Source organism: Diabrotica virgifera, chromosome 4, assembly GCF_917563875.1.
Source record: "Diabrotica virgifera virgifera chromosome 4, PGI_DIABVI_V3a".
In the NCBI taxonomy this organism is placed as follows: domain Eukaryota; kingdom Metazoa; phylum Arthropoda; class Insecta; order Coleoptera; family Chrysomelidae; genus Diabrotica; species Diabrotica virgifera.
This window is the reverse complement of record NC_065446.1, coordinates 204012437-204029326: the sequence shown is the minus strand read 5'-3', so window position 1 is coordinate 204029326 and position 16890 is coordinate 204012437. Positions and strand designations below refer to the sequence as shown.

Genomic DNA, 16890 nt, shown 5'->3' with positions numbered 1-16890 from the left:
GAATGGGGAACAAATAAATCTAAATATTATGTTATGCAGACGACGCCGCAATAATCGTCGGGACAGAAGACGATCTCCAAAGATTAACACACATCTTTAATACAACAGCCAAGAAATACAATAATATGATAATATCCGCAGAAAAAACCAAATGTATGACAACATGTAAATACTACGATGTAAAATCGAAATTGATGGGAAAATAATAAAGCAGGAAGCAAGGTTTAGATATCTGGTAATAGATATAACCAGTTACTTAGATGTTGAAGAGGAAGTACGACAACAAAGCTTAGAAACAAGTAAAGCGGCGGAATACCTTAATGACACAATCTGGAAGAACAAACACCTAAGACAAGACACAAAAGCAAGAATCTATAAAGCAGCAATTAGACCTATATTGACATACACGGCGGAGACAAGACCTGACACATCTAAAACGAGACGACTACTAGCAACAACAGAGATGAAAATACTCCGACGAATATCAGGAAAAAGTCTGTTGGAGAGGGAGAAAAGCGAAAAGATAAGAAGATCATGCAATGTAGAAGACATAAATGGATGGGTGACAAAACGGAAGCAGAAGTGGAACGAACACATTAGTAGAATGGCAGAGGATAGGATAGTAAGAATAGCACGAGATAAGTCACCAAGTGGACGAAGAAGTATTGGCAGACCAAGAAAAATATGGTTCGATAACTGAAACAATTTAGGAGGCTAATATTGAAGAAGAAACAGGCTTTAAAGCCTACATACAAGAAGGAAGAAGAAGAAGAAGAAGAGGCATTTGACAGGGTTCAACATGATAGGCTGTTTGAATATCTAGAAATGATTGTAATAGATGATAAAGATCTAAGACTTTTACAATATCTATATTGGAATCAAGAAGCTTCTTTTCTGGTAGATGGCAAAGAGACAGATAAAATTTGCATTCAAAGAGGTGTCAGACAGGGTTGTGTGTAGGCCCCAACTTTGCTTAACGTATACTCAGAAATAATTTTTAACGAAGCCTTGGAAGGGCAATGTGAAGTTCGAATCGGAGGAGAAACTATTAACAACATCAGATATGCAAACGGCACCGTCATCATGGCTGAAAGTATCGAAGATCTTCAATTCCTTATAGATCGAGTCACTAGAGAATGCTCCAATAACGGACTTGGCATAAATACAACAAAGACAAAGTTACTTGTGGTTAGCAAAGAAGACGTCGGCCCTATGCAACTAATAATTGTCAATAATGAACATTTAACAAAAGTTAACCATTTTAAATACCTATGATGTTGGATAAACGAGACACTAAATCCGCATGAAGAAATTAAAACTCGTATAGAAATTGCAAGAGGAGCATTTATGAAACTTAAATCTGTTCTGAGCAACTCTCAGCTCAATTTACAACTAAGAATCAAGTTCCTAAAATGTTATGTGTATCCTGTATTACTGTATGGATGTGAAACCTGGATCATGAAGGTGAACATGATGAACAAATTAGAAGTCTTCGAGATGTGGTCATATCGTAGAATGTTCAGAATATCTTGGGTTCAACGCATTTCAAACAGAGAAGTCTTAAACAGAGTAAATCAAGGCGAAGGTGACTTAATCAATATGATAAAAAAGAGAAAACTTGAATATCTCGGGTATATAATCAGAGGTAGCAGATTCAGGATACTGCAGTTAATACTCAACGGAAAAATCGACCGAAAAAGAGGAATTGGTAGGAAAAATATTCATGGCTTCGCAACCTTCGTCAATGGACTGGCTTATCAGCAGATCAACTATTACATGCCGCACAAGATCGAGAACAATATCGGCAAATTGTCATGGAAGCTACCCACGCCTAAAATTTGGCACGGTACTTGAAGAAGAGAAAGATATTGACTAGAATTTAGACTTCGACATACAGGTTGGTAAATTATGCTCTAAACATTAGTCTGTTATTATTTTATACAGATTCTGGTGTTTTGTTATCGTGTTAACAATAAACTTATTTTCACAAATTTGAAAGTTTTGACCAACTTCAATTATTGAGCTAACTATATTCTAACTTCAATGTAATGGTCGTTTTCCACGTTTTAAGGGTGGCAACAACAGCACTAAAAATGCGAGTGGCACAAAGGCGCATGAAAAGATCGATCCTCGGCGTGACAAAAAAAGACAAAATAAGAAACCAAGACTTAAGGAAAAGAACAGGTATCACTGATGTCGTTGAACGCATAGCCAAGCTGAAATGGAATTGGGCAGGTCACATGGCGAGATTAAGAGACTCAAGATGGACCAGAAAACTAATTGACTGGCGCCCGAGAGAGAACAAACGCAGCAGAGGATGACCACCAACACGCTGGATGGACGACATTAAACGAATATCCAGGAAATGGCAACAAGACGCACAGAACCGTGAAGAGTGGCGAAAAATGGGAGAGACCTATGTCCAGCGGTGGACAGAAGAGGTTGCATGATGATGATGATGAGACTTTGCTCATGATACGAATACATTAATCTTAAACAACCTTCTGGATATTGCAAACGACACTTTGGAGGAAGCTTAGATATGGTTTAATATGAACAGATTACAAGCAAATCGGTAGAAAAAAAATTATATGATTTTCAAAACAGCACGATGACAAAGAATGTTCATATTATACATTACATAAGGAGAAAGTATTTTAATGAATAACACCAACTTTGGGTATATGTATATAAATTACAGTTCAAGTTGATTCTCAGTTAGAGTTGACTATTTCTAGTTCGAGTCAACTCCAACTAAAACGAGCAGGAACAGTTGATTAGAAAAATTTAATTCAACTTTTACTAGTTGCAGTAGACTCTTCCTAACCTTTGTTAGTAAAAGTAGATCGCGGGAAAAATAGAATGAACTCTTAGAGTTTGAGTTGACTATTCCTGGATCGATTCAGTAAATGTAGATTATACGAGTATAATCTCACGTGCTTTTTTGATGAGTATGCGTCTCTTTGTCTTGACCGTTTCAACTACTTATCACGATTGTAACATCCAGTTTAACATTTAATTTCTAGAATCGGTTGTTTGCAGTGGCGGCTGGTCCTATGAGGCAGGTGAGGCAGCGCCCCACCGGTATATCAATCGACTTTTTACGTTATTTCGTTATTTCATCATGAATTCTTTAAATACAATTTAACTTTTTGAAATTTGCTAAATAACTTAATTTTTATTATAATACTTATTAACTTTATTTTTATGATAAAAAATAAAAATAGTATCCTTTTAGAGGCAGGCAAAAATATGCCTCTAGCTTGGTTTTGCAGTTTTAGGTAGTTTGTTAAAGCAGTTTGTTCTAGTTAAGTGTACTTGGCCTTCTTAAACTCTGGTTACTTAGTATTAGTATAATTAGATGTTTAGAATATTATGTTTTCATGCTGTGACTAGCTGTATGCCATTTGCCAAATGACAATTAAATAAACAAATTAATAAAAAAATTAGAAATTATGATTTCTTTCATAATAATTCATTTACTTTTAAGCACGCTGTTTATAAAAAAATAAAAAAACAAAAAAATTAAATTTAACCCTTAGTTTATTTAACATAAAAAATCAATCTTATAATATAACAGTAATTTGCTTACTTGCTTGTTTTTATTTCCCTATATTCAATATATTTACAATATAAGATGGGTTCTAAAATGAAATTATCACGTGTTTGAAGTTATATTGTTTGCGTACAATAATTTTATTTTGGCAAGTGATTAATAATAAAATAATCAGTCAACGGCGTAACCAGGATGATCCTAAGGGGGGGGGGGCTACAACTGGTGGATCTCTGGGGGTATGGAATTAAGGAGGATGTTAAGCGTATGGAGCGCTTATAACCCACAAAAAGCCTCTGTTTACGCCACTGGAATCAGTTGTCCGTTGTTGTCATGTAGTATATAATGTAAATTTTGCTTAATATGACTGTACAACGCTGATGAGACCAAGGAAGGACGAAACATCTTATTCACACTGTTTTGATATGTGGTGTCATAGTAATTATTTTTAGCTAAAAAACAGCTACTATGAGTATGAACCTGTTAGAGACTTAGAAGTTTCGTGACTATTATTTTGCGAATAAAATTGTTATTTAATATCATTTCCAAGCCTTACAATAAATACGGTGCCGTTTTGTGAAGTTATGACGTTATGACGTCACAAAATCGACCTTCCGGCTGTTAAAGAAAAGCTAACCATAATAATACAGTAAACTCCCTCTATAACAAGAACTGAATTGGCGTACTAATTAACTCGTTATAAGCGGATCTAGTTATATCAGACAACAATATTGTGCATACCACCACCACTGAAATGTTTTGATGCCTCCTACTTAGTTTATTAGGTGTCGATGATCGTATTCAACAATGAAACTTGGCCATCGCAAATTGTTCCTACGATATTCAGTATTGGTCGACAGATAAATAGGAAGGAATTTACAGGCGGTGGAATTTATTACAGCACTGGCCTCGGTAAGCACACATATGTTGGGCATACCTCGTTATAAGCGAAATCTCGTAATATCCGTGTTCGTTATAGAGAGAGTCTACTGTAATATTCCTCAAGTGTAGTGTGCCTCATCATCTTGTACTATCACGAGCCGCTCCTGGTTGTTTGTGTGAATCAACTCTTACTAAATAGCACTGGGAAGAGTATACTTATTCTAGTTGGAGTCTACTTTTACTAGTAAATGTTGAATTAAAGTCTTCATTATTATTCATATGAAATTTATAATCAACTTTTACTAAAACCAGCCGTTTGAGTTGACTCGAACTAACTGAATCAATAGTCAACTCCAACTGGATAATCAACTTGAACTGTAACATATCGACTAGAATTTAGATTTCGAATTACAGGAATATGTATTTAGAGTAATATTAACATATTTAGAGTAAAAAAAAATAATTGTTAAAACAAATTAGAATTTTTTGTTGAACCTTTTGAGATAAGTTGTTTTTGGGAATCATTAATTCACCTTTGCCTTTTGCAAAAAAAAATAGGAATCAGTATAATATACTCAAAGTGCTAACTTTTAATATTATTAAAAGTTAGCGTTCTCCCGAAATATTAAAAAAAATGTTATACTCTGGGCTAATTAGCAAAATTGATGGAAAAGTTATTTACCAGCAATTTTATTGCTGGAATCGAATTATAAGATCCTATATATTAATAATATAGGTATGCAAAGTCCGCAAATAGTGTGCTACTTTTCTTATAAACAAAATGGCGCCGACAAATCGTATTTTTTTCAATTATTGCTCTATAACTCCGAAGATTTTAACTTTACAACAAAAACACTCAAATAAAAATTCACCGCAATTAAATTCTGCATAGAGATATGTTTTTCACGATTTGCTCCGACGAAAATTTTCCTCGGAAAATGCGGGTTTTCCTAACAAAAACTATAATTTTCAAATAAAGTTTTAGGTAAGTAATTATTAATCAATAATTAAATAACTTAGTGACATCAAAGATTTCTTGGTATAGATTGTAATTCCAGAAGCCGGTGAAAATTAAACGAATATTTTAGCAACAATTCAATTGTTAATTAACAATTTACGATCGCAATAAAAACCAAAATAATCATGATACATTGATCAAACTTATAAAGATTATAAAGATGAGATGCTTGTTTAACATTTTATCGACAAAATATAAATTTTTCTTTTTTTTGCATAATCTTTAAATTTTGAATAAAAAAAAATAGTTATAATACGTAGTCTAATTAGTAACGTACAAAGAAAGGTTATTTACCAGCAATTTTATTGCTTTAATCGAACTATAAGATCCTATATATTATTAATATAGGTATGCAAAGTCCACAGATAGTGTGCTACTTTTTTTATAAATAAAATGGCGCCGACAAATCGTATTTTTTTCAATAATTGCTCTATAACTCCGAAGATTTTAACTTTACACCAAAAATACTCAAATAAAAATTCACCCCAATTTAATTCTACATAGAGGCATGTTTTTTCCGATTTGCTCCGACGAAAATTTTCCTCGGAAAATGTGGGTTTTCCCAACAAACTCTCGAATTCTCAAATACATTTTTTGGGCCAGTAATTATTTATCAATAATTATATAGCTTGGTGAAATAAAAGCTTTCTTGGTATAGATTATAAATTCAGAAGCCCGTTAAAATGAAACGAATATATAAGCAACAATTCAATTGTTAATTAACAATTTACAGTCGCAATAACAACCAAAATAATCATGAGACATTGATCAAACTTAAAAATATTATAAAGGTGTGATGCCTATTTAATATTTTGTCGACAAAATATAATTTTTTCATTTTTTTGCATAATCTTTAAATGTTTAAAAAAAATTGTTATAAACAAATTAACATTTCTTAGAAATTGTTTATTATATTCTAATTTTAAAAAAATACTTGAAATGCGTATTTCATAGGTCTTGAAAATGAATGCTTTAAAAAAATTTCCAACCATTTGCAAAAAAGTTAGGAAACAGCAAAATAAATATACGATATCTCCATTGTTTATAATTTGTTTTAATTGTTTCAAAGCTTAAAAGTGAGTCGATGGTACAATCTAATTACTCACAAAAAATGTCAAAAATTAGTTCAAAGGTTATATTTTAATCAAAGATTAAAAAAAAATTTCTTGTAATTTTTAGCGCGAAAGTAGGCTTGATACAGAGCCGGAGATAAAATGTTCACTCGAAGCGACTGACACGCTTAAACTCGCGCGAGTTGTGTATGTGGGCGGGTAGCTACGGTACTGTATTATTCTACTTTCGCGCGTGTAAATTACAAAAAAATATATTTATAATCTTTAATTAAAATATAACCATTAAGCTGATGATCGATATTGTTTTATAAATAATTAGCTTGTACTTTAAACTCACTTCTACGCTTTGAAAGAATTTAAAAAAATTATTAACACCGTAGTAATCGTATGTTTACTTTGCTGTTTCATAACTTTTTTGCAAATGGTTGCAAAAAGTTTTAAAGCATTCATTTTCAAGATATTTGAAATGCGCATTTTAGCTATTTTTTAAAATTATAATATAATAAAAACTTTCGGAGAAACGTTAATTTGTTTATAACTATTTTTTTTTTAACATTTAAAGATTATGCAAAAAGATAAAAAATTTATATTTTGTCGACAAAATCTTAAATAGGCATCTCATCTTTATAAGATTTTAAAGTTTGATTAGTGTATCATAATTATTTTGGTTATTATTGCGACCGTAAATTATTAATTAACAATTGAATTGTTGCTAAATTATTCGTTTAATTTTCACCAGCTTCTGGAATTATAATCTAAACCAAGAAGGCTTTTAAGTCACCAAATTATTTAATTATTGGTAAATAATTATTTACCTAAAACTTTATTTGAAAATTAAAGATTTTGTTGGGAAAACCCGCATTTTTCGAGGAAAATTTTCGTCGGAACAGATCGGGAAAAACAAGTCTTTATGCAGAATTTAATCACGGTGAATTTTTATTTGAGTGTTTTTGTTGTAAAGTTAAAATCTTCGGAGTTCTAGAGCAATAATTGAAAAAAAAACACGATTTTCGGGCGCCATTTTGTTTATAAAAAAAGTAGCACACTATCTGAGGACTTTGCATACCTATATTATTAATACATAGGATCTTATAATTCGATTCCAGCAATAAAATTGATGGTAAATAACTTTTCCCAAAAATGGCCTATTCTCCCATAATCAGCCCAGACTATTATGGTACTTTAATATCACCCAGAAGTTTTTTTGATTATGCATGAAAAGGCTTTAAACACAGTTTGGTGTTTTATTATCCTATAATAATAAACTTATTTTCACAACAACTTTTTAAAGTTTTGACCAACCTTAATTTAGAGCTAACTATATTCTAACTTCAATTTAATGGTCGTTTCCCACACAGCCTATTCAGTTTGAAATTTTTAATTTGATTTAATGGTAGAGTGAACTTACCGACGCCGTTTTACCATTTTTACTCGTGACCTTCAGCAACGATCCTTCGTAACCCTGAAAATAATATAAGTTGGATTCAATTTTTAAGTCATGAAAGTAAACGTTGCTTAACAATATAAAACATATTACACAAAATCGTCACGGATTGTTTATCTTACGCTATACGCATTATTTTTGTAGAGTAGAAATATGCTTTATTGTCACTGAAAATTTTTACAATTTTATGGACAAAGCTTACATACAGTCAAAAGAAAAACATAATATAAATAACAAATAACAACTACAATTTACTAAAATTAGATAAATCGTCAATATACAGTAAATATGATATAAAACCAAAGACAAAAACAACTAATTACAAAATTTATATAAATTGCAAATTGAACATACTTACAACAAATAAAATACAACATTTAGTGTAGGAAACAGAGGTTGAACCTTGCAAAATGGACACAAGTCCGGTTTTATTTTTTTTCTGTTATATCAAGGGTTGCTTATTATAAGACTAACTTTTCCTCAAAAAATTTCGCCCCGGAACCCCTCTTTTCACCCCTTTAAAGGGGGTAATTTGTGGTTTTTGCGGAACATAGTCCTTCCTGTACCTTTACAAAAAATTTTTTTATACAGATATGAAGAGGACTATATCTTCTACGATTTATTTCCGACAGCATATGTCTATCATCCACCGTTTAGCGGGGGTTGCGCCCCAAAGTTGACAAGTTTTTAAAAAAGATGTTTTAAAAAAATATATATTTTTCCCTAACTTTAACGGAAATTAAGAAGAAATCCTGCGACAATTATTCACAAATAAGTGACTGATTTTTTGGTATAGGTTTGACTTAAGGGTAATTGCCCTATTTTTAATTATAGGGTCTTACATTTTAAAAAACCCCTTTTTATACCATCTGAACCGTTTATGCTAGAGTAAAAAGACTTTCAGCGATTACCCATGTACTGGTGCTATTTACAAATTTGTATAATGCACCCCCATTTTTTCCCCGGAACCACCCAAAAAAAAGAAGAATTAATAAATAAAGTGATTTTCTTGGAATCCTTCACACACAATGCCCTTTATTAATATGCTTCATATATCATTTTGTGCACGTTATTATTACTCATGCATGGACATCAAAAGCGATTTCTAATGCAACCCCTGTAGCAAAAAAAAATAAATAAAATGGGCGGTTGATTTTTTTTTGTTTTTTGCTTTTTGATCCATATGGGCATATGCTTCATCAATAGTGCTTTTCAAAAATATATATGGTTATTGCAACATCACTGCAGAAACCACCCCTATCCTTGAAAATATACTGCAGAAACTACCCCTATCCCTTGGCGAGCATGTTTTTACGATTTTCTCATTACGTATGCATTATTTTTAAACAAAACTTATACAAGGTTAAAGACCACTATTTACTCTAAAATTAGGTCCTATTCATTTTTTTCATATAAGCAACCGTTACGGCACAGTGGCGCCGTAAACCTAAAATATGCTTTGGCGGGCTCCAGTTTTTGTTTTTTTTTTCGTCACCTGTTCGTTTTATTAATAAAGTACTTATGTAAAATAAAACAACACAGTGTAACCTACAAATTATGACATATGCACACTCTACATTCTTTGCGGCCCAAAGCAACAGTGGTAGCCCAAAATCAATGTTTGCATCTTTTCGTCACCTACACGCATTTTATTGCATTAATGCTAACTTAATAGCACAATATTCACCCTTAAGTGGTCGCTAAGCTGTGACCGATCCAGGGAGGGGGATCGGGGCGATCACCCCCCTCTCAAACCAAGTGGTATTCTATTTAAAGATTATAAAAATATTCATTTATTTTTATAGAAATACTTATATTATATTATTATTTTTATAAGAATGGCGTACTTTTTATGCTTTAGCGACAGTGGCGGATCCAGCATCGTTAAGAGGGTGGTGCCAATTGGCTAAGTTTTTATAAAAATAAATGAATACTTTTATAATCTTTAAATATAATATCACTTGGTTTAAGAGGGGGGTAAATAATTGTAATATTAACAACCACCTTTACGGTAACGTTTCCTTATCTTTCTTATTTTTGTTTTGTTTTATATTTTTGAAATGTATGTAGATTTTGAAATATACTTGTTGTGACTGGATGAGTGGCGACAGCCCATGCCAAAAAAAAAGAGGGGGGTGATCCCCCCATCACCCCTCCCTGGATCCGCCACTGCTTAGTGACCACTTAAGAGTGAATATTGTGCTACTAATGTAGCATTAATGCAATAAAATGCGTGTAGGTGGCGAAAATATGCAAAAATTGATTTTGGACCACCACTGTGGCTTTGGGGCGCAAAGAATGTAAAATGTGCATAGGTCATTATTTGTAGGTTACACTGTGTTGTTTTATAATTACGTATTTTTTATGGGAAATAAGCCACAATTTTATTAAAAAATGAATTTATTAACGTTTCGAAGCCCAAATCGGGTTTCGTTGTCAAAATACAAAATACTATAATAAATAAATTAAAATAAATTAAATTAAATTTAATAATTTAATAAATTCTTTTTTTAATAAAATTGTGGCTTATTTCCCATAAACAATACGTAATTATAAAAATGCCACAAGGAAGTAGCTTCAGAACAACACTGTGTTGTTTTATTTTACATAAATACTTTATCAATAAAACGAACAGATGACGAAATAAAAAACAAAAACTGGAGCCCGCCAAAGCATATATGATGTTTACGGCGCCACTGTGCCGTAACGGTTGCTTACACGAAAAAAATGAATCGGTCCTAATTTTTAGAGTATATAGTGATCTTTAACCTCGTATAAGTTTTGTTTAAAAAGAATGCATACGTAATGAGAAAATCGTATAAACATGCTCGCCAAGGGCTAGGGGTAGTTTCTGCAGTATATTTTCAAGGATAGGGGTGGTTTCCACAGGGATGTTGCAATAACCATATATATTTTTGAAAAGCACTATTGATGAAGCATATGCCCATATAGATCAAAAAGCAAAAAACAAAAAAAAAATTTCAACCCCCATTTCATTTATTTTTTTTGGCTACAGGGGTTGCACTAGGAAATCGCTTTTGATGTCCTTGCATGGGTAATAATAACGTGCACAAAATGATATATGAAGCATATTAATAAAGGGCATTGTGTGTGAAGGATTCCAAGAAAACCACTTTATTTATTAATTCTTCTTTTTTTAGGGTGGTTCCCGGGAAAAATGGGGGTGCATTACACAAATTTGTAAATAGCACCGGTGCATGGGTAATCGCTGAAAGTTTTTTTACTCTAGCATAAACGGTTCAGATGGTATAAAAAGGGGTTTTTTAAAATGTAACACCCTGTAATTAAAAAAAGGGCTATTACCCTTAAGTGAAACCTAAACCAAAAAATCAATCAATTATTTGTAAATAATTGCCGCAGGATTTCTTCTTAATTTACGTTACAGTTAAGGAAAAATATATATTTTTTAAAAACATCTTTTTTAAAAATTTTCAACTTTGGGGCTCCACCCCCGCTAAACGGTGGATGATAAATAGATGCTGTCGGGAAATAAATCGTAGAAAATATAGTCCTCTTCATATTTCTATAAAAGAAATTTTTTGTAAAAGGTACAGGAAGGGCTACGTTCCGCAAAAACCACAAATTACCCCCCTTAGAGGGGTGAAAATGGGGGTTCCGGAGCGAAATTTTTTCAGAAAAAGTTAGTCTTATAATAAGCACCCCTTAATATACCAGAAAAAAAAAATAAAACCGGACTTGTGTCCATTTTGCAAGGTTCAACCTTTGTTTCCTACACTAATTAGGAATTGACAGTTTAAGCTACTGGGTATGAAACCCAATTTTCTTAGTTATTCATTAAGAAATTCTTCTATTGAATAATATGGTCTTTCAGATAGATAGGCTTTTGTCATTTTACGGAAATTTGGGAAAGATGTTGCAGATTTAAGTTGTAAAGGGAGATGGTTGTAAAGTTTTTTTGCGGAATATAATATAGATTTCTTTACTAACTCAGTCGATGGAATCGGTAAATAAATATCAAAGATTCAATTTCTTGTGGACTAAATATGATTGGGCCTTGCTGGAAAGACATGAAAGTGTTTACGAATTAAACAAGCCGTTTCTAGAATATATAAAGATGGAAGTGTTAACGTATGAGGGATAACTGATGAAAAATCCGTGTAAACATGTATAGCTAGCTGACTGCTTTGTTACCACGTTAAAAAGTAAAAAAAAATATTTTTTGCCTTTAAAACTTTTCTTATACATTTTAGAAAAAAATAGTTTAAGTAAAACTTGTAGATCATTACAAAGTTACATACAAAGTTCTTTAATTTTGAGGGTTTCCAAATTAAAATACATAAACAATAATTGACCGAGACAATTATTGCATAATATCCTTATTTATGTATTAATGCTAATAACTTTTTTTGCATATTCGAGATGTAATAAAATTACTCAAAATTATGACAGTGGCAAACAGTTTATCAGTTATTCAATTTTTTATCCCAGAAATCGATTATTTAAACAACTGTACTTCCTCAAACAGTCACTCTAGCTAGAGGTATTTCGTAGTCGATCCTTTAAGTCTTCATTTTAGTACTTTAAAAAAGTCTTCAACATTTTATTAAATTTATTATTAAATACGGTTTGAAAAAGCGCTGACTTTTTTGCTTCTAAACGTTTATTATAACGTTGACACCTTTTATATCACAAACATTTCAATAAGCTTAAGCTGGTGAAAAAAAACATACTTTCCAGAAAAAACAGAACCTTCTGTGACTAATAGGAAACAAGATAGCATGTTTTTTCCTAAAATCATATTTCCTTTGTATATTAATACCAAGAGCAGAAAATAGAACGGATTCTAAATGAAGAACTAAATTTTATGATCCAACTTATAGAGAGCATATCGCCGGTCCGGAATAAGAATGACGTAACTGCAAACGACCAAATTTCTCAGGAGAGCAAAAAACAAGTTTTAGATGTTTAAAATAGGGATTAAATGAGGAGTAATCGTCCTGGAGCATCGGCATGACGTTTATTCTTACAATGACGGCTTTTATTTTTATCTTTGTTGGTGCGAATTTCATTATCTTAATTTAATCCCCCATTTCAACCCTTTTTGCAGTTGCGTCATTCTTCATCTAAAAATTTTTAAGTATTTAAAATAGTGATTAAATAAAGAGTAACCGTCCGGAGCATCGGTATGGCGTTTATTCTTACAATGACGGCTTTTAGTTTCATCCCTATTGGTTCGAACTTCATTATCTTAATTTAATCCCCGCAAAAAAACTATTTTTAAATATTTAGTATGCCGTTTATTCTTATAGCGATAGCTTTTATTTTCATCCCTAGTGGTTCGAAATTCATTATCTTAATTTAGTCCCCCTATTTTCAACCCAATTTACAGTTGTGTCATTATTCATCCGAAACAAGGTCTAAAATGGTGCGTATTTCAATAACGACGCAACTGTTACAGTTCTGTCGCTTTTGTATCATCTGTATACAGTATTTTAGAAGCTCATTACGCAATAAAAAGGAATTGACAAAATTTTCAGTTACGTCATTCTTATTCCGGACCGGCGATATGCACTGAAGGAAAAATTATAACCTGTCAAAATGATAAGGTGCTCGTAAATGTGATGTTTGAATTTTTTAATATACCTTAGAAATGAAGCCTCAGGGAATCGATTTCAATTTAAAAAATACCTTGTAGAGTAACTTTTTGACACTTATTACACTTATTTAAATGGCTCTTCAGGACAAACAAATTGAATTACATACTTAAACCATTGGGTCAATTTATTTGCGATTTAGCACACTTTAATAACTAATTACGCCAAAATTTTAGGTAGGTATGATGCGTGTCTTTACGCAAAAAACAAATTTAATAACATTTATAAATCACTGCAAAAATAAGAATTATTTACAATAATTTAGAACAATTTTTTATGTACTGTAATTTTTTTATGATCTATACCATTTATTTGAACTATTTTTGTCTAAAATGTATAAGAAAAATGTTTTAGAGGCAAACAATGATTTTTTTCACTCTTTATTAGTCCATTCATTAACGGTAAAATATTGCAAAACCTCTAAATTTTAAAGAACCGCTTGGATTGACATGAAATTTGGCATACACTTAGCTAACAAGTCAAAGAAAAAAAGTGATATTGTGCCGATATGTGCTTTTGCCTTGGGGGTGGTTTTCACCCCCTGGGGGTGAAAAAATATTCGTCCAAAGAAAGTCAGGAAATCGATCAACTGACTAATTTTAAGTAACTTTTGTTCTATAGAGTTTTTTCACTAAGTCAATACTTTTCGAGTTATTTAACAGTGAATATGTTAATTTTTTCAACAAAATAACCACGCTTTTAGACGGTTTTTTGCAAATAACTCAAATATTAAGCATTTTGTCGAAAAAACATTCTTAGCAAAAATATAGCCTGTAAAAAATTTAAAAGATGGTGTATATATCACGGCTCTACACCTAGTACAAGCAGAGTTATAGCTAATGAAATATAGGTTCATATTCGTCAAATTCCAAATGGAATATTTTAACGTGAAATAACCAAAAATGAAGCACATTTCGGGGAAAACTCATTACAACTTATTTAAAGTGTTTAATAAAAGCTTCATTTTTGTTTTATAGAAGAAAATTCTAGTATCAAAATTAAACAAGTTACGCTCAAAATAAAGTTAGTCCCTTTTGGTTTTGGTAAAAAAAATCGAGAAAATCACCCCCTAATTAGTATCTTAAATGAACTTAATCGTTACGACTTCACATATTTCTTGACTCGTGTATATATTGTTTATATGATCTGTAAGTTTCATCGGTTCAAAGTCCTTATTATTGAAAGTGCTGTATTTACAAAGGGTTGAACGAGTCACTGATCACGAATGTATGCAAATTTAGAAACACCAAATCTCAATAAATTTTTGTCTAACAGAAAAACAAAAAATACATGATATTCAAAAAAGCAAATCCGACTTTTTTGTTTTTCGAGATTTTTGGTATCTCTAACAAGTTTTAAGTTATTTTGAAAAAAAGCATCTTTTTCAAAATTTAAATTTTTAAAAATTTTATTTTGAAACCAAATTTTTTCAAAAATAAGCACTTTAAATCGATTAAACTTACAGATCATATAAACACAACATAATTAAAATAATTTGTGGAGCGGTAACGATTAATTTCATTTAAGTTGCTAATTAGGGGGTGGTCTTCCCGATTTTTTTGCAAAAACAAAAGGGACCAACTTTATTCTGAGCGTAACTTGCTTAAATTTAAAGCTAGAAACTTTTTGTAAAAACATAAATAAAGCTTTTTTTAAACACTTTAAAAAAGTTATAATGGGTTTTTCCCAAAAAGTGCTTAATTTTTTGGATATTTTACGTCGAAATATTCTATTTGAAGTTTGGTGAATATCTATGAATCTATTTTTCATTGGCTACAACTCTGGTTCTACGAGATCCAGAGACCCAAAGCGTACTACATTTTTTTTACTTTTTTATAGGTTATATTTTTGCTAAGAACGTTTTTTTCCACAAAATACTTACTTTTTGAGTTATTTGCGAAAAACCGTCTAAAAATGTGGTTATTTTGTTAAAAAATGAACATATTCACTCGCAAATAACTCGAAAAGTGTTGACTTGGCGAAAAAGCTCTATAGAACAAAAGTTACTTAAAATTAGTCAGTTTACCCATTTCCGGACTTATTTTGGACATATATTTTTTCACCCACAAGAGGGGGTGAAAGTCACCCCCAGGGCAAAAGCACACATCGGCACAATATCACTTTTTTTCTTTGACATGTAAGCTATACGTATGCCAAATTTCATGTCAATCCAGGCGGTTCTTTAAAATTTAGAGCAAAAACCGTGAAAGAATGGACTATATTAGCTGTACGTATTCACGAAATTGTCATCAGTTACCCCCCAAATATATTTTAAAACCTTTAATTGTCTCTACAAGTTTTTTTCATGTTTTCCATATTGTCTGACATAATACCTATCATGTTGTTGAAACGGACTGAATTATAGTGCGGAAGATTCCTGCAAATATTATAAGAATTGTGCATTTAAGGATAGAAGCATATAATTTAGACCACATATTTATACTACACATATACAGGTTCAAAATTAGATACGAGGCCATATTCGATTTTACCATTTACAAAAATTGCGGGTGTTCAAAATGGCGACGATACATACAGTCGGAAAAATGAAAGAATACCCATGAACGATCATAATCACTTATTTTGTATTCGCTATCATTTTCTGTAGCAACCTTTTGTTATTTATAGAAAAAGACAGAAAATACAAAATAAGTGATTGATGTGATCGTTCATGGGTATTCTTTCATTTTTCCGACTGTATGTGAATAATAGCACGATAACTTTTAAACAAAACGACTTCAACCAAATTTGGTATGTGGGTTATTTTTTGATGTATAAGATCGAGCTCCTGAACCGGAAGAATCGGTTTACCAGAAGTTGTGTTCTTCCTGATTTTGTATGTAAAAATATGTTGTATTTTTTCAATTTTTTCACTCTTTATATATTAATTTTTCAAAAAGGTTATACCGGCATTGAAAAGAACGTAAAAATATTTTTTAGGAAATATTTTGAACTTTTTAGTTATGTTAATTACCATGTAATAAATCCATAACTTATCTTCACATGCACCTATGTGCGGCAGATTCGTGCAAATATAAGAATTATTGTGCATTTAATGGTATAAACATATAATTTGGACCACATATATACTACACATCTGAAAGGTAGGGCAAAAAATACAAATATAGAAGAAAAATGGGAATATCTAAAAACCAACATAATCAAAGCAGCCGAGGAAACTTGTGGGAAAACAAACATAGCAAATACTAACATGAGGAGAACGGAATGGTGGACGGAAGAAATACGAGAGAAAATAAAGAACAAAAAAGAAAAATGGAAGAGAT

The 16890-nt window shown here is 31.6% G+C and overlaps 1 protein-coding gene across 1 annotated transcript in view; it reads right to left on the bottom strand.

Moving 5' to 3' along the window:
• Positions 1–16890, bottom strand: part of LOC114346012 (protein couch potato) — a 408847-nt gene that overhangs the window by 246927 nt on the left and 145030 nt on the right. Inside the window, exon 3 of the mRNA XM_050649860.1 lies at positions 7935–7988. Within this exon, the coding sequence (XP_050505817.1) occupies positions 7935–7988 (54 nt within the window). The remainder of the gene's footprint in view (positions 1–7934; positions 7989–16890) is intronic.